The 27482-nt window shown below is 34.0% G+C and overlaps 4 protein-coding genes and 1 pseudogene across 11 annotated transcripts; all 5 read left to right on the forward strand.

Moving 5' to 3' along the window:
* Positions 1–77: 77 nt before the first annotated feature.
* On the forward strand, positions 78–8066 carry LOC105132683 (Protein kinase superfamily protein). 7 transcript variants are annotated; one of them, XM_011036308.1, is made up of 22 exons: positions 81–290; positions 409–601; positions 1054–1308; positions 1648–1772; positions 2259–2303; positions 2391–2472; positions 2560–2628; positions 2748–2918; positions 3023–3088; positions 3728–3796; positions 3895–4026; positions 4091–4158; positions 4413–4559; positions 4787–4899; positions 5141–5238; positions 5308–5364; positions 6879–7013; positions 7097–7145; positions 7229–7290; positions 7411–7472; positions 7579–7630; positions 7746–8066. In XM_011036308.1, exons 2-22 carry the CDS (start codon positions 443–445, stop codon positions 7767–7769), a joined length of 2040 nt encoding a protein of 679 aa, XP_011034610.1. In that variant the 5' UTR covers positions 81–290; positions 409–442; the 3' UTR covers positions 7770–8066. The 7 variants fall into 7 exon arrangements, with proteins under 7 accessions (XP_011034615.1, XP_011034611.1, XP_011034610.1 ...); XM_011036307.1 differs by having other exon boundaries at positions 81–601; XM_011036311.1 differs by having other exon boundaries at positions 82–601; positions 7706–8066.
* A 2465-nt stretch (positions 8067–10531) lies between these two features.
* Positions 10532–12910, forward strand: LOC105132751 (deoxyhypusine synthase-like; annotated as a pseudogene).
* A 1027-nt stretch (positions 12911–13937) lies between these two features.
* Positions 13938–14882, forward strand: FLA14 (FASCICLIN-like arabinogalactan protein 14 precursor). Its single transcript, XM_011036422.1, has one exon. It carries the CDS (start codon positions 13938–13940, stop codon positions 14880–14882), a length of 945 nt encoding a protein of 314 aa, XP_011034724.1.
* A 1847-nt stretch (positions 14883–16729) lies between these two features.
* LOC105132685 (putative glucose-6-phosphate 1-epimerase) lies at positions 16730–21404 on the forward strand. Of its 2 annotated transcripts, none has more exons than XM_011036315.1 (9): positions 16730–17030; positions 17490–17564; positions 18429–18462; positions 18566–18726; positions 19082–19222; positions 19504–19606; positions 19714–19813; positions 20349–20594; positions 21068–21404. In XM_011036315.1, the coding sequence occupies exons 1-8, from the start codon at positions 16981–16983 to the stop codon at positions 20576–20578; spliced, it is 894 nt and encodes a 297-aa protein (XP_011034617.1). In that variant the 5' UTR covers positions 16730–16980; the 3' UTR covers positions 20579–20594; positions 21068–21404. The 2 variants fall into 2 exon arrangements, with proteins under 2 accessions (XP_011034617.1, XP_011034616.1); XM_011036314.1 differs by having other exon boundaries at positions 16731–17030; positions 18429–18485.
* A 2274-nt stretch (positions 21405–23678) lies between these two features.
* LOC105132753 (uncharacterized) lies at positions 23679–24725 on the forward strand. The gene has a single exon (XM_011036423.1). The coding sequence runs from the start codon at positions 23679–23681 to the stop codon at positions 24723–24725; it is 1047 nt and encodes a 348-aa protein (XP_011034725.1).
* Positions 24726–27482: the final 2757 nt, after the last annotated feature.

Raw genomic sequence — 27482 nt, forward strand, 5'->3', positions numbered from 1 at the left:
TAAAATATAAAAACTCGTAACCGACCATTAAAAAAAAAATAATCAGGTGGCCGGAGTAAATCCATAACACAAGAACAAGAACAACAACATATATAAAAAAAACCTACGTAAAATAACGTTAAAAAAAGAAAAAGAAAAAAAAACATAGTACCAGTTTGAGCGGCGATCCGTTAGCCTCGCCTTTTTCTCAATCTCACGAGAAAGAGAAATCTTAGAAGTCAACAACCTCGTCATTAATGCACGATCCTCTTCCCTTTCTTTTCACTCCTCGTCGTCACCTCCACCACCATGTGAATATCTAGCAATATCTCTGCTTCTTAGAAACGTTATTATTGTCATGGATCTTCTTCTTCAAATTACGAGCTTATTTAACGTGTGAAAGAGCTTCTTTGGTGTGATTTTTTGTAGAGTGAAAGAAAATAATAAAGGGTTTTGTAAGACAATGGAGAAGAAGAAGTATCCCATTGGATCCGAGAATTATCTTCTTTACGAAGAGGTTGGTCAAGGTGTTAGTGCTTCTGTTCATCGTGCCTTGTGTGTTCCTTTTGATGAGATTGTCGCCATCAAGATTCTTGACTTTGAACGCGATAACGCTGATCTGGTAAAGATTTTTTCTTTCTTTCTTTCTTTCTTTTGTTCTTGAATATTGTATTTTTTTTGTTAGTTGTAATTGATTAAGATTGGATTTTTATATTCAAATTTCGTTGTCAATATCATAGCTAGACTGAAACCTTGTGTGTGTGTGTCTCTCTCTCTCTCTCTTGTTCTGCGGATACCTAAAAGCTTGCAAATATTAAAAATAAAAAAATGATGCACTCGAAAATCGTGGGCTATCGCATTATGGGATCATTAGAACAAGGAATACAATTTAATTTTTTCATGTTAGATTTTAATTGCACAGTATGATTTTGTAGGAAAAAAATTAAAAAAAAGTATGTTTCCATTTTTGTTTTGAAGTTTAATATTTGCAACAAGGTAATAGTGTGTTTTAGATCATTTTTCCTTGTGTTTTTTAATGTTAATTTTGGTTTATATGTACTGCTGTTCTGACAGAGTAATATTTCACGGGAAGTGCAAACAATGATCTTGGCGGACCATCCTAATGTTCTCAAATCACACTGCTCCTTTGTCAGTGATCATAATTTGTGGGTTGTTATGCCATTTATGGCTGGGGGTTCTTGTCTTCACATATTGAAGGCTGCTTATCCTGATGGTTTTGAGGAGTTGGTGATAGCAACAATACTACGTGAGGTATTGAAGGGAATAGAGTATCTTCATCAACAGGGCCACATACATCGCGATGTTAAAGTAGGTAATCCTGTCTTTAGACTTCTTAGTCCTTCCGACCGAACTTTCATTAGCTCTAAACGATCTTTATCGCCTAATTATATATCTAATAACCTCAAGAAATGGGACTTATTTGTATGTGTTGTTGTTTCAATTTCTAATGTTTCTGTCAATAGAATCTGTGTTATCTTGGCACTATCTTACATGCTTGTATGCTTTGTTATTTTATGCTGTACCAAATAACCATTCAACTCCCTACTTAGAACCTGTTTTGGTTTCTGGAATTAATGTTAGTTTCTTACACAGCTATAAGTCATTTATTTTAGTTCTCTGATTGAGATTATGTTATGTTTTTTGAAGGCTGGTAATATTCTCGTTGATGGACGTGGCGCCGTCAAGTTGGGAGATTTTGGTGTTTCTGCTTGCCTTTTTGATTCAGGAGACAGGCAACGGATGAGGAATACATTTGTTGGGACGCCTTGCTGGTATGATTTTAAGAATTCTAATATACATTTTAAATTCTTGATTTTGTTTTCGACCCCCTTATTGTATGTTACAGTAAATAAAAGCTAGCCTTAATATTCATATAATTTATCAAGGCTTAAAGTATGTTTAATGGAGTCTACTGTAGAAATATTTCACTATGTCAGAAACGTTTTTAAATGATATCGAGAAATTTCATAGAATTCAAACTGTTGGACGAAATGATAAAGGAATACTCCAAAACACATCTACAAAAGTTTTGTATTGGATTGATCACGATTCACAAATGAAGATCATACCTATACGATTTTGACAAATATAATCCATTTTGTTATCTTAGAAAAATATTTATGTATTCATGAGAGGGCCTATCTTGAAATGAATAAAATATAGTCTTCAAGTGACAGAAAATTGCAAGGAGATAAGAAACAATGGTGTGAATACGGCAATAGTACCTGTGCCTTATACCCCTGTCTTTTGTTTTTCAGGATGGCACCTGAGGTCATGGAGCAGCTTCATGGATATGATTTCAAGTAAGTCCACTCTCTTTTCAAGAGTTTCTCCTCCTCAAAAGGTTTCAATATCATGGAGTTGATGTTTTGCTGAAAATTTTCTCACAGGGCTGACATCTGGTCCTTCGGGATAACTGCTTTGGAGCTTGCGCATGGGCATGCTCCTTTCTCAAAATATCCCCCAATGAAGGTTCCTAGACTACTAAAATTATAAGTAACATATTTTGTAAACACCATGAATTTTATCTCAGTCTGAATTAAATTTTCTCTTGTAAAGGTGCTGCTTATGACCTTGCAAAATGCACCCCCAGGCCTGGATTTAGAAAGGGATAAGAAGTTCTCTAAGGTATGCTTTTAACAAACTAACTAGCAGAGTTTCATACTAAAAAAGAAATGAAAACTAGCAGAGTAATACCGTTTGGTTCAAGCTAGTTGCCTGATATGTCTTTTGTTCAATCTCCCCAGTCTTTTAAGCAGATGATTGCTAGTTGTTTGGTAAAAGATCCTTTGAAACGACCTTCTGCAAATAAGTTGTTAAAGCATTCCTTTTTCAAGCAAGCAAGGTCGAATGACTATATCGTACGGACATTATTGGATGGATTGCCCGATCTTGGTGATCGTATCAAGGCTTTGAAGGTTAGTGAGTTTAGTTTTAAGGACATTACTGCAACAATAAATAGCCTCATTTTCTATTCTGACTTGCATTGTGAACTTAAAAATTGCCTTGATTTGAAATGAAGAGAAAGGAAGAAGACATGCTTGCTCAAAAGAAGATGCCCGATGGGGAAATGGAGGAACTATCGCAGGTTTGAATGTTTTGTTGTCTAAAGCAGATATTAATTTGATTTTAGTAAAACTACAATATTTTTCTATCTGACCTTTTTCCCTTCTAAATTGTATGTTGATTTATTATGCTTCTTTGAAATTGTAGCAGTGTATTTCTTACATTTCAAGTGTAGATTTCCTTTTGCATATTTTTCCAATATTCAAATGCATTTTTGTGCTCCATTATCAATCATCACAATTTTCTAATAACATAAATTGAAAGGATGGCTATCCTATAAAGTAATGGAGCTTTCCAAGTTCTCGACCATCTTGAGTACTCTTAGAGTTTTCTTCAGCTTTTCAAGTTTAAGATTTGTTAAGTTAGTATTTTTTTTTTATCAAATAACATGATATTGGGTGTGGCTGTTGATTTCTGTCATGTATTTAGATTTTGCATGCCTATTAATTACTATTTGTCTGAAGTATCAGTTTTGTGGTGTTAAGTTGTAGTCTGTCATTAGTGTTATGGCTGCAAGCTGATCTTAACAAGTCTACTATAGTTTTGTTCATGGGTAGTATAATATACATCCAAGGATGTATTTGTTTCACTTATATACTGCTCTTTTATTTGCAGATATCTCATTATACTTTAGTAATATCTTGCTTGTAATCCTATGTAGAATGAATACAAACGAGGAATTAGCGGTTGGAACTTCAACCTTGAAGATGTGAAGGCTCAGGCTTCCTTGGTACCGCAATGGCTGATATCATCTCAGTTAAAATGAACTTGGTAACCGTGGTTAGGATTCCCTGCCTCACGCCCTCTATTTTTTATTTTTGGCTTCAGATACCAGATGCTGAGGACCATACGACGGATAGTAATCCGGGAGGAAGCTCGAATTCTTTGTCTACACTTGATGCAGTTGAAAAGCAATCAGAACCTCGGAAATCTTCCCTAGGACAAGTCACAGAAATGATGGTATTTTGATATCTGGTTCTCATTTACTTGGTTTCTTTGGTTGTAATGCTCATAAATTTGACAGGAGGATAAAGACGTGCAAAATCGAGCTGCGCCGCTTCCATCAGTCAACTCCGCAATAAATATTACGAAGTGTGTCCCTAACCTATTCTTTTATCTTTATTTATTTGTTTAGCCACTTATAAGAAGTAATCAGTGAGCAGCAGTGCTTCCGCATGGAAAAGCTAATGCATAGCATTGTCTTTAAATAAAACTGAACCCCATACCAAAGTGCTAGTGTTTATATTTCTCTGTGAATGCTGTAAAATTTATATCTTTAATTGTCAGAGAATTCGTTAGCTGTGCATTGACTGAACTCTAATAAGAATCTTATGATTTGTTTTCAGAGTTAGAAGTGTAAAATCCGATGATGACTCAATCAATGCAAGTCCATGCCATGAAAGGCATGTTTTGCAAAATTCTTCACCTCTCTCAGATCGTGTTGAAGGCAATGCAACTGAAAGACCAGCTTCTGATATCAACGGAAAGCCTAGGTTTGACAGCTGATCCTGTGTATTAATTCGAACTTGAAATGGTTTAATTCTTAGAACATATAAACTGTCTACCATCCTAATAGTTTTACTGTCTTGTTTCGTTTTATCATTGAGTGTATTCTACATTCTTGGCATCCCATATACTCTAATATGTGACTGAATAATCTTTTTCTCATATGAAAATTTATTTTAACATGTTTTTACCAAGATTTTCGGAATCTATACAGTGACAAGTTGCAAAATCAACCACCAAATAATTCAAATATCAACGGAGCAATAATTAATCAAGATGGAGATGATGCACCTTCTGAAAATCCTTCAAAGCCGTTTAAGTCATCAGGCAAGTGCTTCAATTCTTGTCATTGTTGTAGCATTTCTTTTTCATGTGCAAAGAATTCCCAGTTTCTCATTGATTGATACATGATGGCTTTGCTGTCTTATATTTTCTTCTTGCATTATTTTCTAATTGGGAAACAAGTTCCCAATTTTGCATTAATTACTGTATCATACCCTCTCTCTCTCTCTCTCTCTCTATTATGAGGAAGTTTCACTTACCCGTATATTCAAAGAGCTGTTTGCAGGGGCAAGCAGTGAGGAACTAGATGAAAAGGCAAAGCCACCAGTTGTTCAGCAAAGAGGACGATTCAAAGTTACTTCAGAGAATGTTGATATAGAAAAGGTGACTGAATTTCAGTATTGATGTCCCTTCTTTTATTCAGATGGGATATAACTCGACTTTCCTTTTCAGGCGGTCTCACCTCTGGTTCTGCAGAAGAGTCACAGCATGCAGGTTCGTAATCTTGAGGTCAGCACATTTGTGCCATTGTACATCTTATTATCCTTTGATCTTTTCTGTTTTACATTTTATTGTTTTCCAACATTTTTTTAAAAAAATAGCACGTGAATAAGCTAAAAATCAATGGAGATAAATTAACTTCTACGAAGATTGATTATGGTAAACTTGGTAGAAAGGTGATAAGTAGAACCATAAATCCCAAAGGCCGCTTTAAATAAACTCTAAAAAATTTAAGAAACGTTAAATCAATTCTACAGAATCTCAAGCAAATTGCTAGAGAATAGCTTTTATATATGATCTTTTGACATTGTATTCTCTGAGACTAGACACCACCTTTTTTATTCATACTCAGAAGTCGAAACCTAAGTCAAAACCTTTTAGGTTTTCTACTTCTATATGTACTTACAAAATAGGCAGACATGTCATTGCGTATTTTTATGGTTTTTTAAAGAGTTTTGGAGTGTCAGGCATGTGAAATATGTGTTGTGCACAACTGATACAACGTAGTATTCCTTCAACAGGGCTTGTTCGATAACAATTGTAGGAGTAGAATGTTGCACACTTCTAATGTTTTTTCAGTTTATTACTGGGATAGAGCAAAGCCATGGCCTTAAACAATTCTCGGGTCTTAAGTTAGATTGTCTTGACTAAAGATGTAAGACAATTATCCGTTCAGATGAAATAAAATCCCAATTTGATTAGATATCACCTAAATTTTAGCTTCTCAACAAGTAATAGTTTAAGCATTTAGTGATCCTTTTTCATTTTTTCTTCACAGTTTTTGTGATGAACTAGTTAACTGTCCTTCAGACTTTTTTTGGAGCACAAAGTGTTTATTCATCACATATCAAAACATTATATTATAGTTGCGATTTATTGTCACGAGTTTAATTTTCTTTTTCAATAATTAACATTAAAGCACATATGTGATATTTTTTTAATATAATTATGATTGTGTTTGATTTTTCAATAATTAATAAACTTATGGAGTGATAAGTAAATTCTTATGAAAAAATAAGAACAATCCATAACCTTAATAGTGATTCCTTCAGGTACTCATAGAAAAGGCCACAAACAATGGTTTTGAGGGGACAGGACTTAGTGCACTCTTACTAAGCTAGTTGCAAAGAAATTTAGTTCCTTTCAGGTTTATTCCTTTTTTTTTTTTTCTGGCTAGGCCGAGAGGGAACAAAGTTTCTTTCTAACTTTTTGATAATTAGTACTCGTTTTCCCATCAATTTTGTGTTTTAAGTGTCAAAATCTTCTTTTATACATTGTCTAGGCTTCCAGTTATTGACTGTCAGCTTTTTCTGAAGATTGATTCACTATATATTGAAATACTGAACGGGAGCCTTTTATATCACGGTTAATTTATGAGGAAAAATCTCCCCAGAGGGCAGGTTTTTGGCCAGTTAGTGCATATGGAATCTCTGAATAGAATATAGTTCCTGTTACTCATGTTTCTTATGATCGAAGCTGTATAGTACCTTCCCATTCTCATGAAAATGTTATGGGTTATGTAGGTGCTCACCCAACATCCAGGAATGCCTTCGCCATCACCATCACCATCACCATCAGAAACCATACCATCAACTGTTTTGGGTCATTCTGTGTTTCCATTATTGCTTTCTGTTCTACAGACAAATATTACTCAAAGGGTATTATAGAGTATAGTTTCATGTTTTTCCATCCTATGTAATCAAAATTTCTGCATTTGTTGACTCTTTTCCTCCCTCGACAGGATGGTATTCTGCATCTAATGAGGCAACTTTCCGGAGGTGACACTGCAGGTGCAGCAATTACTTGCCTTTGGAATAAGCTATTTTTCTTTATTCTGTTGGGTATCTTACTTGAATGTGTTCTGTTTTCTTAGGCAACCGCACAACTGATGGGGGATGGGCAACAGCGCAAGGTGGATCTACAGAGAAATCTTTGGTAGGTAACTCCAGTGTTGATTACTTTCAAAGGCCAGGGATGGTTTTCAGTTACATTGATTCTCTGAACTAGACTGTATTTTATTCCTGAAGCTAAGGAATTTTTGTGTGGAATTTTCAGATAGAAGCAGCTCATGATAGGGAGAAGGAATTGCTTCATGAAATAACCGAGTTGCAATGGAGGTAATTGTAATGCCATTCAGATGAATTTACATCATGTAGTTTACATTTCACATTTGTATAAAAAATAACATCAAGTATTCGTTAAAATCTTCTTCTGTAAATATAGGCTTATGCGAACACAAGAAGAGCTCCAAAAGTATAAAACAGAAAATGCTCAGGTTGGCATTTTATACCCCTTGAACACCCTTAGTTGGTCTTTTTGGTCATGGAATAGGCTAACAAAAGGATTTCAGGTATGATTTCTTTATCCAAATGGGAGCTTGATGGATGCAGAACAAATTCGAAAAACCTTACTAGCTACACCGGCGAAGCTCACAGAGGAGACAGCCCTAGATTGATCATATTTTGACACAGAAGAGAACTAATTGTTGGCAGCTCGTTATTATTTTTGGATTACAGATTTGTCTCAGCATGTAATATTTTACCCACGTGCAGATTCACCATTAATGGAATCTCAAATGTAAACAAAGAAAAGGTTTCTATTTATAATCAACTTGCTAGTGTAAATACTCCCTTTACAGCTTAGTAGTTGGTGGTGTACATTCACCAATGTGACCGAATGTATTTCTTCGCCAAATCTGAATTGAGCTTTCCAATTTTGGATAGTATGATTTTAATGTACGCAACTAGTAGTTGGTGGTGTACATTCACCAACGTGACCGAATGTATTTCTTTGCCAAATCTGAATTGAGCTTTCCACTTTTGGATAGTATGATTTTAATGTACGCAATTTTTTTTGGATTTTTGTGTTATAGCTCTGCTTTCTTTGAGCTTTTGAAGAGAAATCAACAGAATTAAGAGCTTCTCAAATGCTTTTGTGTTGTGCTCGTATGAATCTTTCTTTGACACCCTTTCCAAAATCTTAAATGAGGCTGCTTTGGTGATGAACATACATGATTAGATTAACCATACAACTCGTAACTCACTCCTTAAACCGTTTTTACCCCCAAACTACACCAATCATCTTAAGTTTGCTGAGGTTATAAATTCATTTTTTTCCACTGATCAAGATACACTAAGAACCAGATATCTTGTTCTTAGTTATTATCCTATTAGCTAGAATAGATTGATGTATTAATATCAAATTTTTAAGTTTGTGTTTCGTTAATATTTCAAAAAAAAAAAAAACAGAGACAACAAACATAGAGTTTGTTCTTGTTCTTAGTTTCTAAAATGTCTTTGTATATTTTCTGCTATACAAATTATATTCCAAAACTGTTTTAGAAATATAACCTTATGTACCAAAGGTAAATTTGGTTCTAAAAAGGTCACTAGCTTTACAAAATACATAAATAATTTATATATAAAAAAAACATGGATATCACTAACTTAATCTCTTTGGGTCTACATTTTATTAAAACTAATCAATTAATCTCCTTTTTAATAAAACATAACTAATTAGCCCCTTAACTAGCATTGATCATCCTCAATTTAGTAGTTTCTTTTATGTTAATTCTCTAATATCTTCTCTTCTGTTTCTATTTTTTTATTTCTATTTCTTAAAAAATGATTAAAAACAAAACAAAACAAGTTCAAAATAAAATAAAAAAAGGATATAAAATTGACAAAAAGACTAAAGATAAAATAAATAAAGAATATAAGGATTAAACATATAACTTCTGAAACCAGATAACTAATAAATTAGTTTTATTAAACTAGGGACTAGAGAATAATTAACCCTCTTTTTTTAAGCAAGCAAAGCATAGGATTCATGACTTGCAAGTTATTTTTATATTTTAAAAGTATTTTTTTTAAATAATTTTTTATATTTTTTAGATTTTTAGATTTTTTTATGTGATAATGTTAAAAATAAATTTTTAAAAATAAAAACATTATTTAGATGTATTTTCAAAATAAAAAAATACTTTGAAAAACAATCATCACTACAATATCAAGTGAGCTTCAAGTCTATTTATATTTATATTTCAAAAGAATTTTAAAAAAAATCTATTTTTTTTTATTTTTTTATATTTCAAAAGCATTTTTAAAAAAATCTAAACTTTTTTTTTATTTTTCCTTTTGCTTCAAATTATTTTATTTTTTTGATATTTTTAGATCATTTTAATATGCTAAAGTCAAAAATAAATTTTTAAAAATAAAAAAAATTATTTCAATATATTTTCAAGTAAAAAAAATTCTACCACTATCAAATAAGCTCTTGAAAGCAACAACAACAATATTGTCAAGAACTCATCATATACCTTATATAAATAGAAGTTTATTATGCCAAAAAGCAAGGTGATGAATCAATATTTCATTAGTATATCTTCACTAAAAAATTTTAAATTAAAAAAATTATAAATATAAATTTTTTAGAACACAAATACACATTGATAAAAATATATTAGACCGGGTCTAACACTAGCTAAACTCAACCACGATTAGGCTTGGTAGTGTGTCAAGCCTTGTGTTGGATCTAAAGCTACCTGGACCAGCCACGATTGGGTTTGATAATATGTTAAGCTCCAAGCATTGAGTTTGGTGTTAACTAGACTTAGCTATAAATGGACTTATTAGTACATCTGGTTTAAGCATATTGAGTCTGACACTAATTAAATTTAAAAAATAATTAAGTTTAACACCATCAATTTTATATAAAATCATGAAAGAATTATTTTTTAACAAATAAATTTAATTAAATAAGTCAATCTTTTATAATCAGCCATGTCATTATTTTTTTAGTTGGATAAAATAAGTAGAATAAAGTTTACAATACAATTTAAAGTATTATAAATATAAAATTACATTTTAGTTTTTTTTTTTTCATAGAAAAATAAAGTACAAATACACTGTAAAATCTTTAAAATAAAAATTTATAATTTTTATTTTTTATTATATGTATATTTTAAAAATATCCTTTTATAATATTATTATATTTTCTTTAAGAAATTATTTATATGAACATTGTAAAATCTTTATTTTCATTAAAAATTTTTTTTATAGATTTTAATTATATTAATTAGAAGCTATCGATTATATTGGCTAAAAAAAATAGATAAAATTACTATAATCAATTGGTTAGCCGACTGTTCAATGCAAGAGCCTTCTTCCTCGTCTCCCGTGGGTTCCAAGCTTCCAACCATTGAAGCTTGACTTTCAAGTTGTTAATGACATGGTTGTTCTCATTGTTTTACAACCCTTGAAGTTTTGCTTTTTGGGCTCTCTTGTTTTGGTGTTTTTGGATGATTCCAAGTCTTTTTTATGTTTGATTTTGATACCCAATTAGTTTATTTTATGAATATGTTGTTTGCTTGGATTGAAGCTAGACCGGAGGCTTGTGGATGAAGAGATAGCAGAACGTTGTAGTGAGGAAGAGAGGGAGTTGGCTTATAGAGAGTCTGTGAGAAACAAACTGTTCTAGGGTTTTACATCAAATCTTGTTTCTTCAGGTGTTAGAGATACGAGTCGATATCTTGTCAAGCATCATATGGCGAGTCATTTCATGGTTAGATATTGGTTGTTATGTTATTGTTGTCTTGCGTTTGATGGAATGACTTAAAGAAAGAGAATTCAATTCAAAAACTTGATCTTTTCATGGACTGCATTATAATTTAAAGAAAAGAAAAGAAATTAGTCTAGTAAGTCTTATTTGTAAAATGACAGCAGGTTCATGTATTGGTTACAACGGCAGGTGGCATGGAAGAAGATCTTATAAAATGCCTTGCATCGACATACAAAGGTGACTTCTCTTTACCTGGGGCTCAATTACGCTCTAAAGGGTTGCATCGCATTGGTAACCTGTTGGTTCCTAGTGACAACTACTGCAAATTTGAGGATTGGATCATTCCAATCTGTGACCAAATGTTGAAGGAACAAATCGAAAAGGTATTGCTCTCATTGTAATAACAACTATGTATCGGCTGAGCTTGAGGAATGATTGCAGAGTTCTTTTCTTTTCCCCATACATTACTTTCTCAGACAAGCACACCTCAAAAGTGGTTTCTTTAGATATTTTAACTGAGCTGCTTTGCTGACATATCAGCAAATAACAGCTGCATCTGCACTTGATTAGCAGATATCTAAATCTGGACTGAATGATTGAGTGATTTTAAAGAGTTGAGATGCAAAACCAAGAAAAATTGAAGTGGCAGTGCTTGATTGTTATATAGGTTTTTTCCTGGTAAATTGATTGCCAAAACCTTCATATACTAATTTAGCATTTTACTTTACTCATTTGATTCGCTGTTTTAGAAGAAAATAACTCTTTCTTCCTTATCACATCTTCTTATGGGTGTTGCAGAATGTTTCCTGGACACCTTCTAAATTAATTGCTCGCTTGGGGAAAGAAATAAATAATGAGAGTTCATATCTTTATTGGGCATATAAGGTAAGTGTTTAACCAACAATAGCTTGATACGTTTTATTTATAATATTTTTTTTACACAATAGCATGTGCTTTACATGCCACATTGTTAGGCATCCCCCTTTTGCTATTACGCTGTGAAATTTGTAATTCTTTTGTGCATCTAATTAAATAATGATAAAAATTCCCTACCTGTAGATTTGAGCTGTCAATCAAACCTGTATTTATTTTGCAATGTGAGATAGGAAGATAAAAGACATGACTATCATGATGTATGAGAGGAATGATCTAGAAGATCCGATTAATTATTCTTTTGCATGTTATTTGTGCTATGAGAACAATGGCATGAAAATTTGTTTGAGTTGATGTTGTTTTGGATGTTTTTCAGAACAGCATTCCAGTATTCTGTCCAGGCTTAACAGATGGTTCTCTGGGCGACATGTTGTGCTTTCATTCTTTCCGCAGCCCTGGTTTAATTGTTGACATAGTTCAAGGTTGGTGTTTGCTGCTACAATGTTATTTCTTTATGATAATTAACAGTTGAGATACAAACACCATACTAAATAGCACTTTGAACAGATATCAGAGCCATGAATGGTGAAGCTGTTCATGCAAGTCCTAGAAAAACCGGTATTATCAATTATCATTCTTGGAGGTGGGCCTCCAAAGCATCACATATGCAATGCCAATATAATGTGTAATGGTGAAGATTATGCTGTATTTATCAACACGGTACAAGAATTTGATGGGAGTGATTCTGGAGCTCATCCTGACGAGGTTGTGTCAAGGGGGGGAATACGAAGTTCTGCTAAAACTGTTAAGGTATGGTTTGATTTCCCCTCATTCGTCCTTTGTTTGTGCCATTTCAGGTTTTTTTTATCAATACCACTTGCAGATCCCACAGTTAGCCGCGAGCATCATAGTTCTGTGTCTTATTTCCATGTGTTAAGAATTTTGAGATACTGTTGCAGTTTTTTTGTCCAATGATGTTCTTTTGTCAGTGCAATGAGAATTCATCCGCCTCTTTGTTGCATTTAACCAGGTCCATTGTGATGCAACTATCGCTTTCCTTCTCCTAGTTGCCGAAACATTTGCCCAGAGGAGAAATAGTTCCTGCAGCGGTGCTCAAAACTAAAAGCTCTGTGCAATTTTTGGCCAGGTGCGCACTCATTTTTCTTTGTAGTGCAATTGAAGATTCCACAGGATGGTGGTAGTGGACTCCCCAGAAATTTTTTTGGGTTCCCAACATTGAGGGATATGACAGAAGACACTGCTATCAGCCGCCTCTCACCATTGTTTCCCTCCAAAAGAAAATTAAATTTAAGATGTCAACAGAGTTCGTTGGCTTTTCCATTAATTGGAGGAATATTCTCCCCTCAAACCTTTTCTTGTAGAGCAGAGGAAGGCGTGTGGCAAGACTAATATCTCATGACTGTCAAAATGGGCTTTCTGACATAAAAGGGAGAGAGATTTATTGAAGTTATAGTTAAAAGGGAGATGGATATCTGACGTAAAACAGCTTGAGACCTAACAAGTAACACCTGAAATATGGTCCCTTTAAGATTCCTCTGAAATTAGATGCAAAAATTGCAGAGTTCCTGATTTCATTACAGGGATGCTGTAGGAACATGTACCATGAATCTACTATATATAAAAAGATTAACCATGCTGATTCATTCCCAATAGGGTTTAGTTACTGTCGAGATAAAAAAACTGGAAATAAAAGTGACGTGTTTCTCTCCAAAAGTCTTGGAAACATATTTATTTTATCCTTGTTTCTGTTTTTTTAACAAAGTACGATTTCTATCTCTTATATAGTTGTCCATTCTATTTTGAAAAATTAACAAGACACAAAAAAAAAAAAAATACATGGTACAGGATCAATCGAACACTCGTATTCTAAGATAGCCCATTTTTAGGAAGAAAGAAACTACGTTCCTGACATGAACGGTAAACTTGGCATAAGGCTCTACAAATTGAAAGAAGCTCCACCACTGACCCTCGTTTTCAACCAAACAAAAGTCGCAACAGACTCGGTTGAACAGAGGAACTTCTCTTGACAAATATAGAACCTTTCTTGTTATCCACTTATTTGCATATAAAAACGCCATCTGCCTTCATTGTAGACATAACCTCATCACCTGATGACCAGTTTTCAAAAGATGTCTCTCAAATCCTCTTCCCTTTTTGCTCTTTGTTTCTCCTCCTTTCTTCTCTTCAATACTGTAAGAGCTTCTAACATCACCCAAATCCTCAGCCAGTACCCTGATTTCAGCACCTTCAGCAGCTATTTGACACAAACCCAACTTGCTGGTGAAATCAACAGCCGCCAAACGATCACGGTTCTAGTGGTGGAAAATGGGAACATGTCTCCTCTCTCTGGAAAACCAAACGGTGAGATCAAGAACGTGTTGAGTGAGCATGTAATACTCGATTACTATGATGTAGCAAAGCTGCAAAAATTACAAAAGAAAACTGCAATGCTCACCACCCTTTTCCAGTCCAGTGGGCAAGCCAAAGGCCAACAAGGGTTCTTGAATGTCACAGTTTTGGGTTCTAATTCAGTTGCCTTTGGATCAGCAGTTCCAGGATCCAGCCTTAGTTCAAATTTGGTTAAGTCTGTTTCCTCTCAACCCTATAATATTTCAGTCTTGCAGGTTAGCAATATCATTGTCCCTGCAGGTACAGGCAATACAAATTCCAGCACTTCACCTGTTCCTGTAGGCCCACCGAAAACTTCCCCAACACCAGCATCGAGTCCAAATAAGCCACCATCCACCTCAAATCCTCCACCCAGTAAGGCACCTGCACCATCCACAGCAAAACCTTCACCCACTCATGCACCTGCTGCACCATCAGCTACTCCGCCTGCCATGTCTATCTCGCCTGTGGGAGGACCTTCACCAACTACTGCCGATGGCCCTGCTGCAGATTCTCCAGCTCCATCCCCTCCAGCAATGGATGGTCCTATAGCAGCAACTCCTGCTGCTGATGGCCCTTTGGCAGACGTTCCTTCAGACCCCAAATCTGATGCATCTGTCATTAATACTGGAAATAACCTTGCTTTATTGGCACTGATTCTGCTCTCGGCATTTTTTCTGGCCTAGATTACGTTAATATGAAGTTAGAAAGATTAATCAGGTTCTTAGTCCTTTGGACTTGCCAAATTGATGGCAATTTGCACGTACGTCAACCTTTTTACTTGATATCATTTATTTTGTTTTTGGCATTCAGTTTCAACTGTACGTGCCTTCAAAATTGTCTGTAAACCATTCCCAGAAAGGAATTAATCATTTGAAATGAACACTTGAATCATTGCAGAGAAGTAGAGCTATGTTTAAATCGTTGTATGCTGCTTTTTATATTAATCAAACTGTCTATTTTTTCTTTTTTAATCTACTGCCCTATAGCATTTCTTTTTTAAGCTTGAGGACATTGGGGACTCATTTGTGCAGCCAAATTATTGTCACTGACAAGTGATGGGATTGTCACACCTTTAAACATATATATAGAGTAGATTGATAGGTCTAAGCTTACCAAATAAAAAAAAAAATCCTGGATAAGTCAAACGAGTTTGTTAACAGAAATTTCTATAATTTTTAATTCAACCATTGAATTAGGTGAAATCTTGAGATCCGGTTTTTTATGTCAATAGCTTAATTTGTAGTGCTAGTTGAGATTGTTTTCATACCCAAATAATGTCCAAGAACTATTGCTCCAATGATTCTCTCCTTTGCAAAGCTTGGAGCAGAAGCAGTTGTGCATAGCATCTCCAAGTATATCAGTTGTGAAGCTGATATAATTGCAGGTAATTACAAGCTTTTTGGTGATTTAATATTTTCCAACTGTTGGAAAACATGCATAGGATTACTCATTGTCACCAACTCGATTGGTGGAATCTTAGAATATGGATTTATGGGATCTGTTAAAATTCTTGTCTCCAATTTTAATTGATTGCAAAGTTTCTAGCTGTTTTTTCGTGGTTTAACTTGAAGGAGGCTTAACAATCATAATTAGTTGAATGCATGGAGCGATAGGAGGTTTGAGAGGGATCGAGATGGACTAGGCAATCAGATTTTTTCCTTTTCTTTTTCAATCTTGGAATTGGAAACTTACAGCATGCATGGCGGCAAGTCTTAGCTTGACTGGAGCTGGATAAACAAGTCATGATTCTTGGCTCCATTTTTATTGCTTGGTTATTATTGTAATGTCTGTCGCTCTCCAGAGTCTTAATGTGCATGGGCATTAGCTTCGGCTATTATGAGACCCCATTTTTAATTCATCTTGTACCATTTTATTTGATTTTTGCAACCTCTGATATAATTCAATAATTATTAAATTTAGATCAAGTAAAATGCAGGAAGCGCACTGATATCATTTATTTGAGATTGTGATTATAGTTATTTTTTAGTATTTTTTACTCAGAAAAATATATTATTAATATTTTTTATGTTTTAAAAATTATTTTAAAAATAAATTTATTTTAAAAATAATGTAAATTTTAAAAAAGGAAACCTTCATGTCTCTATTGTTTTTGTTTCTATTTATTTATTTATGAGATATTTATTAAATTTTATGTGATAATAATCTGCTTAAATATAAAAGTGTCCTATTTTATTTCATGCACCATTTTTACAAAGAATAATATATAAAAAGACAAGTAGAAGTATTAGTGTGGGTTTGTTTTAAAGGTGGAAGTTATGATTTGGGTGTGAGATCCACTAAACAAACTATAAAAAATAAAAAATATTAGATTATCACCCATACACCATTTTTACAAAGGATAATATATAAAAAGACAAGTAGAAGTATTAGACTGCTCGGCATAGCTTCTGTTTCGGAGTGAAGTAAAAAATATATATATATTTTTAAAAAATATTAAATTAATACTTTTTTTATTATTTTGACTTGCAAGTATTAAAAATATAAAAATAAACTATTCTAATATAAAAAGCTAAAATATTTTTGAAAAGCTCCCTGGAAAGAGACGGATTGATCCCAAAATGTTTCTCTTTCGCTTTCTGTCTTCTGTCCTTTCAGTCCCCATCTGACAATTCCTCCAGTGCTCGATCCTTAACGGATTCATAGTATTTTTAATATTCTGCATACAAGAGAGGTGTCTGTGTCCGTGTGAGTACGTATCTGTGGGTAGGAGAAGAGGGATGTCTCTAGAGACCAAGTACGTGGAGCTTTGTAAGGGTATAAATGGCCTTGACAAGATCATCTTGCGTGAGGTTCGAGGCTGCTCTGCGGAGGTATATTTTCTCTCTTTATCCATCTCTTGATTTGGTGTAATGAATGAAACCCAATTGCCCTATTTCTTCATTTCTTTGAAAATCTACTGTCATTTCTTTTATCCTTTTTCTGGACATTGATTGGTTTTTTATGTTTTGAAAGGCCAATGCTGCTTTATTCAGGATACTAGATCTGAACCCATTTGACTAGGTTCAGTGTTATGGGTGATTATGAATTTAAGTTTGTTTATTTTTTGTTAAATTTTTAGATTTGATAGTTGCTGTTACTGGGGTGTATCGAAAAACAAGGAACTTTGGTAGTACTGAGCTAGAATATTGTTTTTTTTTAATCTCATTACTAAAGGAATCGTGAATGTCCCCACTTTCTTGATCTCAAGTGCATTCTTTGTGTGCTGTTTGCTATAATTTTCAAGCAGAAAGCATAGAAAGCTTGTTGATTAAGAGTGGTTTTATGACCAGGTATACCTGTATGGAGGTCATGTCACATCCTGGAAGAATGAACATGGGGAAGAATTGCTTTTTGTTAGTAGCAAGGTACTTCCTGTTACTGTGATATATAAGCTGTATAGATCAGCGCATGATGATTTTCAAAAATTCTCTTGATTCAGTTGTTTCTCTTTACCATTAGTTGTAAGAAGTAATTTACTCTCAGTTGTTCAGTGATCGGTACCATTCTGTTACAATGGTTTTTCTAGTGTGGTTTGTTTTCTTAACACCATCTTTTCGTTGATAAAGTACAGAATATTAGAAAGTGACCATACACTTGTGTTTGTTGAATTATTAGTGAAGTTGCTTCAAAAATTCATTTCGTGAAAACATGGTGCTACTGGAGAGTGCTTGCAACTTTGTAGTGAGATTGGTGCTAATATAACTAGAAGGTGACAATTTGTCTTATAACCAAATCGTATGTATATATGTCTCTATTTGTCTTCCACTGGAGGAATATACATGAATTTATTATGTCATATGAATTTAATATATCCTTGAGACCAACAATGAAGGGTTTAATGTAGGATTTATAGCATACAACTGTGGAAACATATTCTCATATTTCACTCTTTGCAGAGGGGAAGTCTATTGACTTGAAATGCATAATAGTCAATTTATGCTAAAAGTCTAGGATTATTCTAGATACATTATATAATCTTTTTAATGAATATTCAACCTAGAAGACCTAAACTGCATAAAACCTTCGATCATAACTCCTAGGAAAATGATTGCTTCTTTTTGTGGGTTTGGCATCATATAAGCTTCAGGAATAATAAATTGCAGTTTTTATCCATCTTCAATTTAAACTACTCAAAGATGATGGTGATCAGCCATATGTCTTAGTCATTTCTTGTGCCTGGGCTTGGCTAATGCATTCTTTCTTGTAAACTATATTGATGGTTTGTGCAGGCTATTTTTAAGCCTCCAAAGACTATTCGTGGAGGTATTCCAATCTGCTTTCCTCAAGTATGTCCGTCTCTTATGCAAACCAATCATGTTTTGCCACTTAAGTTATTCTTTCAAAGTAAATTAATTGGCATGTGCAGTTCAGCAATCTTGGTTCTCTTGAACCACATGGATTTGCAAGGACCAGGTTTTGGACCATTGACAATGACCCCCCGCCGTTCCCAATAAATAGCTCCAACAAGGCCTTCATTGACTTAATACTTAAGTACTCTGAAGAAGATGTGAAGATCTGGCCTCACAGGTGCGTGACTCAGGATGGAGTTTTATACAGTTCAACTCGTCGTGTCCTGCATTACTTAAACAACATTTGAAGCAAATTATTTGTGTTTCCATCTCAAAAATCAAAAGCATTTAAAGATAAGTTCAGTAAGATAGACTGGTGTGTAACTTAATTTTTTTGCTGAAGTTCGATCTAGTTTTATAGGAACAGATATTATATAATGTCATAGTGTGCTATTGGTACTCATATTGTTTTATGCCTTGTGATATTTATGGATATAAATATATTTACATTAAGATATTTGCATCTGTGTATTTTTGGCTGCCAGTTCTAATAGCCAATTAAGTTATGCTGAATACAGACAAATTATTTGCAGATATGAATTTCGCCTACGTATTACTCTGGGGCCTGGAGGAGATTTGATGTTGACCTCACGCATTCGAAATACAAACACTGATGGGAAATCATTCACATTTACATTTGCGTATCACACATATTTCCATGTTACGGATATCAGGTTCTTTGACGAGATTTATTTATTGTTGCTGTCTTTAGAGCTTTTTTTTTTATGTTACGCAGTTTATTGGGTTTTCACTTATTTTGCAAATATTTTTATCTTTGTTCATTGTATACTAATCTTAATCTTTTTTATTGTAAATCAACATTGAGTAGAGATGTAGATGCGTAATTGATGAATTGAACAAAGTCATAGTTTTGGTCTTTGTGATAGAATATATTGCTTGCATCTATGTGTTTTTAATTTTTTAATTGATTTAGTGAAGTGGTTCTTTTGTCTAGTGAAGTGCGGGTAGAAGGACTAGAAACACTAGATTATTTGGATAATCTGAAGAACAGAGAGCGATTCACTGAACAAGGAGATGCAATAGTCTTTGAATCAGAAGTTCGTATCTGTTTTCTAAGGAAATGCCAATTGTTTTTTTTTGTGTTCTTTCAGCATCTATTCATACAAATATTTTGTGTTACTTAGTTCTATTCTTTTCTATGAAGGTGGACAAAGTATATCTCAGCACACCTACCAAAATTGCTATCCTGGACCATGAAAGGAAGAGAACATTTGAATTGCGGAAAGATGGACTTCCTGATGCTGGTGAGTGAAATTTTGTTTGCATGCATATCTTGGTGATAGGCTGCTAGCAACCAATGTTATAGAGACTCCATTAAGATTGGGAAATGTATAAACAGTTTTCTCCTGCAGCGTGAGCTGCTATTGCCTGTTGTCATATGTTCATTTGTCAAAAGTAAATGTTCTTCTAAATTTGTAATAGTTGGCATGTACCTTTGAAGGTTTCTCACAGCAGCCAGTGGATCGGAGCTTGTTGTTTGAAATTTTATTTAGATTTTGTCACCCAAGGGTCAAAGTGGAGGAGCACTCTAATTGTATCTTTGTAGTAGAAGTCTCATGTTAGGTTTCCATAAACTGTGGTCTTGACATCATTAAATGACAGTATTTTTATGTTCCGTGTTGTTTCAAGATAATCTTTGTTTTAAATGGTGGAACACATGCCATTTTGGGCAGTTGTGGATGAACCTGGACTGATTAAGCGAATGTAGGACGCTGCAGTTTTTCTGTACAAACTTTGAATCCTTTCAGTCAATATAAGTGTAGTTATTTTCCCCTGCAGTGGTTTGGAATCCCTGGGATAAGAAAGCAAAGACAATACCTGATCTTGGTGATGATGATTACAAGCATATGCTGTGTGTAGAGGCTGCTTGTGTGGAAAAGCCGATCACTTTGAAACCTGGTGAAGAGTGGAGAGGAAGGCAGGAGCTCTCTGCTGTTCCTTCCAGCTACTGCAGTGGCCAACTTGATCCACAAAGGGCATTCTTAAGTGACAAGTTTGGGTTTGCATGATGCATCTTTTTTACAGGTACAACCTTAACATTGAAACATGTAAACTGGGTTGAGTATCATTTCTTGAGAAGCAATAATGTTAAGAACGGGAGAATCTGACAATCAGAGAACTTGAGCATCTCAATACCCTGAATTTATAGGGATTCACAATCGCAGGTGTAAAGTTCACACATGTCCCCCCTATTTTGAAGTGTGAGCATTTTGCATTATGCTGGACATCATTTTGGTTGTTTACATATGAATGTGTGCCTGTGCATGTCTTCTGAGTACTCGAGTTAGTCTTCAAGTGCAATTTTGACTTGTATTTTTTGGCATGTGTAAACATGACACAAAAATAATTGAAAGATATGGATTTATAAAGTTGATTTTGCACCTTGGGCAATCCTAAACATATAATATTTTCCTCTACTGATTTATACGATATTCTAGAATTGTGTTCCTCTTCTTGTGTGAACTTTTAGTCTGATAGTTATAAACAAATTTTTGCAGGTGCCCTTTTTGCATCATGCATTTATTGCTTCCAGTGGATTCTTGCCAGGATTTTTGGAGGCAGGGTTCAAAAGGGCAAGTAAACAATGTCAGTTGTGAAGAGATCTAATTTGTATTTTGTCAACTTCGTTGACTTCTACTGAAAGAAAAACGAATGAGTGGAAGAAGAGAAGGAAAGCATCTAAAAGTTTCTAGGTTTCACCCTATTCTTTTTACCCTTTTTTTTATTGTTTCGTTTTTGAATGATTGCATTTGTGTTAGTTGAATAATAATATCCTTGGTTTAATGAAATTCTATCGTTTTTATAATGAAATCTCAACTCTGGACATTGCAAGTAGCAGGATTTTAGTTTTGGCTGAGTTGGTTTCATGATTGCAGATACTTTGCCATCCTTTTTGTTTCACTCTAAAACTCATCAATGTTGATCATGATATGTGAACCCAGCTATGAAAAAAACTTTTTTCTGATAAATGGCTTCTATAATTTGTTGGTTATCTTTACATGTCTGGCAATGAAGCCATCATCCAGATAACAAGCATGGTTCGCGAGCACCTTTCTGGATTGATTAGCTACAATCTGATTTGTATATCGTCATGGTTATGGATAATCTCAAAGTAAATTCTGCTAGAAGCTTTCACATGAATGCTAAATAATTTGTTTCAAGCAATCGGTACTGAGTACCACTTGCTGTTTGTTGTTAAGAGCAATCTCCAATCTAATACAATCATAATTGTCTGCTGCTCTTGTCGAAGTAAAGTTGGCTTTTGGTTCCACACTAGCCATAAAATTGATGTAGGATTCGTGTTCTTAAGAGTTTTAACAAGCCTAAATGGCATGCTAAGGATTGATGCACGATCTCCAAGCTGCGATGTATGAAAGAAACAGGTGAAAGTTGCTGTAAAATAATTACATTGATGGCTTCAAATAAATCTTCAATATTAATGTTTTTTATTTTAAATATTTGATTAAAAATTGTATCGAGATTTTTCGATGCAATGAAAAATTCTGTTAATAGTATACCTATTTATTGTGGTAATTTATAATTAATAATTATTAACCCGTATTCTTTTAAAAAAAAAATGAAATTAAACTCCACCTTATCTCACAAACGTTCTAGTTGGATAATGCTATTTATCATAGATTTGAAGACCAAAAAATAATATCAATGAGCTTCTAGTGAGCTTTTAACTCATTGCGTTGGTAAATAAAAAGATATTGTTCATGTTTAATAAAAAATTAAAAATATATATAAATTGATAAATTAAAAAATAATAATTAAATACTAAAATAAAAAGATAATCTCCCTATTAAATATTTTTACCCTGATTATTATATATACTTGATTAATTTTGGTTGTCAAAAATTATAATTTTTGTTTTTATAAATATATCATGCAAATACAACTTATTTATATATAATATAATAGAAAAAAATTAAAGACAAAGTACAATATTTTTTTTTGAAGTACTATAAAAAAATTAAAAAAATACAAAGATTAATTACTATTTTTTTTCAAGATTAATTAATATAATAAAAAGATGAGATAATAGGTGCTAAATAATTTATTAGCCGAAACTTCAAAAATCAAATTAAGATTTTTCATGCCATAATGAAAATGCAGTATGGTTTTTTTCATTAAATTTATTTCTTGTTATTTTAATTACAAATTAAATTATATTTTGTAAAATTAATCTTTAATTTATATTCAAAATATTTCTTAGTACTTTATATATGCGATAACATGCAAAAAAAAAAAACATAGAATAAAAACATGCTAATATAATTTGTATTTAAGAGGTTTCAAGGAAAAAAAAAAGATGGAAAAAAAACACTGTAACTAACCTTCTTAAAATGTTACGAGGAAAAACACTAACAGGTGGAAAAGAAACCTTTATTTAACAGCTAGAATTTCCAGTTTGCGGACAAGAAACTGGAAGGTGAAATGAGAGATGGGATCCAAAACGGTGAGGTTTATTATTAGTATTTCTCAACTGTGAGATTTCAATTTAAATAAAAATTAAAAATGTCACTGAAAAACCAACAAAAAATTCGACGGAGAAAGAGAAAACCTCAAAATGATTTGAAATCCCAAAAAAAATGTGTGTGGATTTTGGGAGAGAGAGTGAAAGCAAAGAATTATTAAGCCAAGCTGCCAGCACTTTGTAGTTTTGTGCAAGAGAGAACGAAGGATGGTAGCCAGCTAGCTGCTGCTACATCGTATTTGATTTCTTTCGGAATCTGAAGATTCATACAAGGTCAGACACCATTCAAAGCTTTCTCTCTCTAGAATCTCACATCTCCCCTCTTGTATTGTATTCATTTCGAAAAACCCATTATTTCTAGCTCCTTAGCTTTGCTGGGGGGTATCTGAAAAGTTGAAATTGATAGCTTCTCCTTGAAGAAAGGAGGGGTTTTCTTTATAGGAGTTGCATTGAAAGTCTTCAAATTTTTGGTAAGATCAATAAAGGGATTTTGTCGTTGTGAAGTTTGGCTGTTAAGATGACTAGGGTTTGGCTTGGCTTCGTGAAATTTAAGTTTTGGGAGGGAAAGTAACAGTGATTTTTGCTACTCTTTTGTCTTTTTGGTTTTTGTCGACTATGTGGTGAGAGAGATGCAACCGTCATCTCAGCATTCGCGGGTAAATCTCACGGAGTTGAAAGTTCAGATAGTGAAGAGAATTGGGGCAGATAAGTCGAAGTTGTACTTCTATTATTTGAATAGATTTTTGAGTCTGAAGCTGAGCAAGGTTGAGTTTAATAAGCTCTGTGTTTCTGTTATTGGGAAAGATAATGTCCTGTTACATAATCAATTTATACGTTCGATTTTGAAAAATGCTTGTAATGCCACTGTCCCGCCGCCGCTGCCAAGTCCTGATAAGGAGGTTCCTACATCTGCAAGTGATTGGTCCTATTCTTATCCGAATAGGAAGGCAGATTTTTCTTCTCATCAGTCAACCATTACAGATGATAATATAGCCTCAGAAGATGGAATACAGAAGCTGGTGGAGCATCATCAAGAAGGGGAAGTTTCCCTTCAGCGTCCTGCAAAATTATCACAAATAAAGCAGTCAACTGATGGTTTGGTATCTGTACATAGTGAAGAACAGAGTGAAATATCTGAGATATCTACTCCACTTCAGGCACCGCTTGGAATTCCATTTTGCATGGTGAGTGCAGGTGGTTCCCGTGGGCCTTTGACTTTAGCAAGCAATGACAGATGTGCTAGCTCGTATGATAGTGGTGGATTGCTGGATACACAGACACTGAGAGAACAAATGCAGCAGATTGCAGCAGCGCATGGCCTTGATGGTGTATCAATGGACTCTGCCAATTTGCTGAACAGCAGCTTGGATGCTTACTTAAAAAGGTTGATCAAGTCCTGCATTGAACTCATTAATAGAAGGCGTGGATGTGATTTGACAAAAAATAATTTCCAGGAGAACCGTTCTGTGGGGAAGCTTGTTAATGGCTTTCTTCCAGGCCATCGTTTTCAGGTGCAAAGTGGCAATAGGATTTTAGGTGGAATGCAAGAACAGAGATCCCACTTCCTGATATCTTTACTGGATTTGAAAGTTGCAATGGAGCTTAACCCACAGCAGCTTGGAGAAGACTGGCCCTTGCTGCTGGAGAAAATATGCACGCACCCATCAGAAGAATAAAGTCCTGGAGAAATTACGTTTGGGATGTGATTAGTTTGATGGCTAGTCCAAAGGAGCAGATTTGTTGCGGTCAACCCCTTTCTTAGCCTCTAGAATTAGTTTCCTTCTCTTGTCCTCCAACTCTCCGCCTCCAACAAGATAAACTTGATCCAGAGCAAGAGAGTACCACGTTTTATAGCAATCCATCAAAGGTAATCAAAGAAAGGAATGCCCTGTTGTATTCTTAGCATAGTTTTTATGCTTTTAGTTGAGAGAAATTCTTAGAAACAGTTTTGCAGGAATCATTTGTCTAGCTTGTTAGGAAGGTAAAAATGCAAGGTGTAAAAGTTCCTGTACATGTATTATCTACAGTGAAATTGTTGGGGTTCTGAATATTAACAATTTACCTTTTGCTGATTGTTGCTGATTTTAATATGGACCAGGAAATTAATTGTTGGCTTTAACTCCTCTTTGAACTAACATACATTTTCTTTCTTTTTGTCATTTGATACTAAAATTTGTTTTCATGCACACACTCATTTCCAGAAATACGATCGTGAAGTTTCTTCATTTCTATCTCTAATGTTTCCATAGGAGAGGCACTCCCTGTCTCTAATATCGTACTGTGGCTTTTTAAAGTATTTTCTTTATAAACCAAGTAGTTTTACTTGTGGACTAAAACCAGGAATCCTTCTCCAAAAAGGTTCAAGGGTCTTATAGATAAAAAGGAAAATTTATTTGTGAAAATTTATTTTTTTAGTTTTAGATTAATTATTTTAATATCACTTTAATTACTAAAATTAAAATTATATTCTATAATATAAATATTTTGTAAATTTTATCAAGTTAAGTCAATGCAGAGAATCAAGATAGAAGAAGAGAAAGAAAGAATTTTGTTGATTTAATAATAAAAACTTATTATTTCATATGAATTATGTTATTTTATAAATGATTAGAGAAAATAATTATTTTTTTAATAATTTTTTTAATAACTTAAACTAAATCCATCTATTATAAACAAACCAGACCTAGCACAAATAACCAATATATCTTAATTAGTTGATGACAGCCAAGCGAGTGTAGTCGTGAAGGATGCTAAACCAACAAAGAGGTATTAATTGTAGTTGTGAAACGTGCTAAACCAACAAGTATTAACTCTACGTGAAAGCCCTAAAGAAGACTCTGGAAAGTGACAATAGCCCCTTAGACATACTAGAAGGTAGTTACAAGGGTCGAGACTCTTTCCATGGTTTTAGTGCCATAAACCATAGAGTGTGAGGTGGATTGAGAGTTGAAGAACAACAAGCACTATTTGTTAAGAAATAAGTTGCGAATTAGAGTTTTTTACTATTCTATAATGAGATAGATAAAACAATGATTATGTTGTTAATTATGACATTAACAATGCTAGTAATGACAATAAATATGATGTCATTAGTGATGTCCTTATTAATAAGCTAAACTACAAAGAACATTCTAAAATTGTTGATTTAGGCTATATGTATCCTTTTAATTTTGAAATTTGTTATTATCATAATTAATTTATGAGTACTACAACACATGATGAAGAAGTGATTGTCATAGCTTTTCCCTCGCGTGTTAATAGTGATGTGTTTGTGCTTGAGACGCTTTTCTCGTTGAAATGGATTTACTATGTGAAACTGCAAAATGGTTTCCATTTGATGACTATCTTGTTCAGAGTTACCGTCTAATAAGGACCCATCGATGGCCGAAGGAAGAGGAGCCCACGCAAGAGACTTCCGACCCCTGTCTTACGGTTCATGGTGGACTTTTCATGCTCAAATATTGGCCGCCGGCATTTGTCACTTCATTACCAATTGACAGTCCTCCATGTGCAGAATCACCATTCTAGAGCAGGCCAAGATGGCTTTCTTTATCATCACTATTTTGGAACACATTGAAATGTCTCGACCTTGCTTTGTAGATGAGAACACGTAGATTTCTTGTGTTATTCTGCTCTGTTTTTTGCTGTTGTATTAATTTTCAATTAATCAATGGATATCAGCAGAACCCATTTGCATGAGAGATGAAAATTAAAATAGTTATTGTGTTTTTTATCCATAATAACCCTGTCTTTTCACGTTACCATTGGCAAGAATCAAAGGCTTTCTTAAACTCCCCTTGAAGCAATCAACAAAGCCACGGAGCCCGAATGCGTTTATTTTTGCTTTGCCCATGTTTGCTTTGTGCAAGTGTTCATCATATGAAAAAAACTCACACAACTCAGTGGCATGGTTGCTTGTGCAAAAATTTCAAGAATTCTGCCCGACCTGACGAATATTCCCTGTTTGAAAGCATCTTGATATCTCCCCTTGCCTCTCTCCCTTTAGACGTTTCAGAAAGTGACGGTTTCTTTCAAAATTCCTTGGTGCTACAGTTACTCTGTTAGCATCTTTCTTGTAGAGAGGAAAATGATACTCTACAGGAAGTTAATCAAATTCCATTAGTGTATGGTTTTATCTGGGTGATGATACTATTAGCTTTACAGGACTCCGTTAGCATCTTTCTTGTAGAGAGGGAAATGATATTCTAAAGTAAGTTAATCAAATTCCATTGGTGTATGGTTTTATATGGGCGGTGATACTATTAGCTTTACAAGAAACTGACTGTTTCCTTTTCTCTGTGTATGGTTTAATCTAGTGTCTCTTGATCAGAAATGGAAAATCATGTTATATGGATTATTGAGCATGGTATAGATTGCTTTCATAACTGGCCTGTGTTTTAGCAATCCTTCCCCCCCTGTTATGGATAGGGGGG

Source organism: Populus euphratica, unplaced genomic scaffold (assembly GCF_000495115.2).
Source record: "Populus euphratica unplaced genomic scaffold, PopEup_1.0 scaffold87.1, whole genome shotgun sequence".
In the NCBI taxonomy this organism is placed as follows: domain Eukaryota; kingdom Viridiplantae; phylum Streptophyta; class Magnoliopsida; order Malpighiales; family Salicaceae; genus Populus; species Populus euphratica.

Coding starts and splice junctions, on each gene's coding strand:
- LOC105132753 (XM_011036423.1), top strand. CDS start 23,679: ATGCAACCGTCATCTCAGCATTCGCGGGTAAATCTCACGGAGTTGAAA.
- LOC105132683 (XM_011036309.1), top strand. CDS start 443: ATGGAGAAGAAGAAGTATCCCATTGGATCCGAGAATTATCTTCTTTAC. Junction 1,309..1,647: donor ACATACATCGCGATGTTAAA/GTAGGTAATCCT, acceptor TGTTTTTTGAAG/GCTGGTAATATTCTCGTTGA. Junction 5,365..6,878: donor TGCAGGTTCGTAATCTTGAG/GTCAGCACATTT, acceptor TGGGTTATGTAG/GTGCTCACCCAACATCCAGG.
- LOC105132685 (XM_011036314.1), top strand. CDS start 16,938: ATGTCTCTAGAGACCAAGTACGTGGAGCTTTGTAAGGGTATAAATGGC. Junction 17,565..18,428: donor TGCTTTTTGTTAGTAGCAAG/GTACTTCCTGTT, acceptor TGGTTTGTGCAG/GCTATTTTTAAGCCTCCAAA. Junction 19,223..19,503: donor TTCCATGTTACGGATATCAG/GTTCTTTGACGA, acceptor TCTTTTGTCTAG/TGAAGTGCGGGTAGAAGGAC.
- FLA14 (XM_011036422.1), top strand. CDS start 13,938: ATGTCTCTCAAATCCTCTTCCCTTTTTGCTCTTTGTTTCTCCTCCTTT.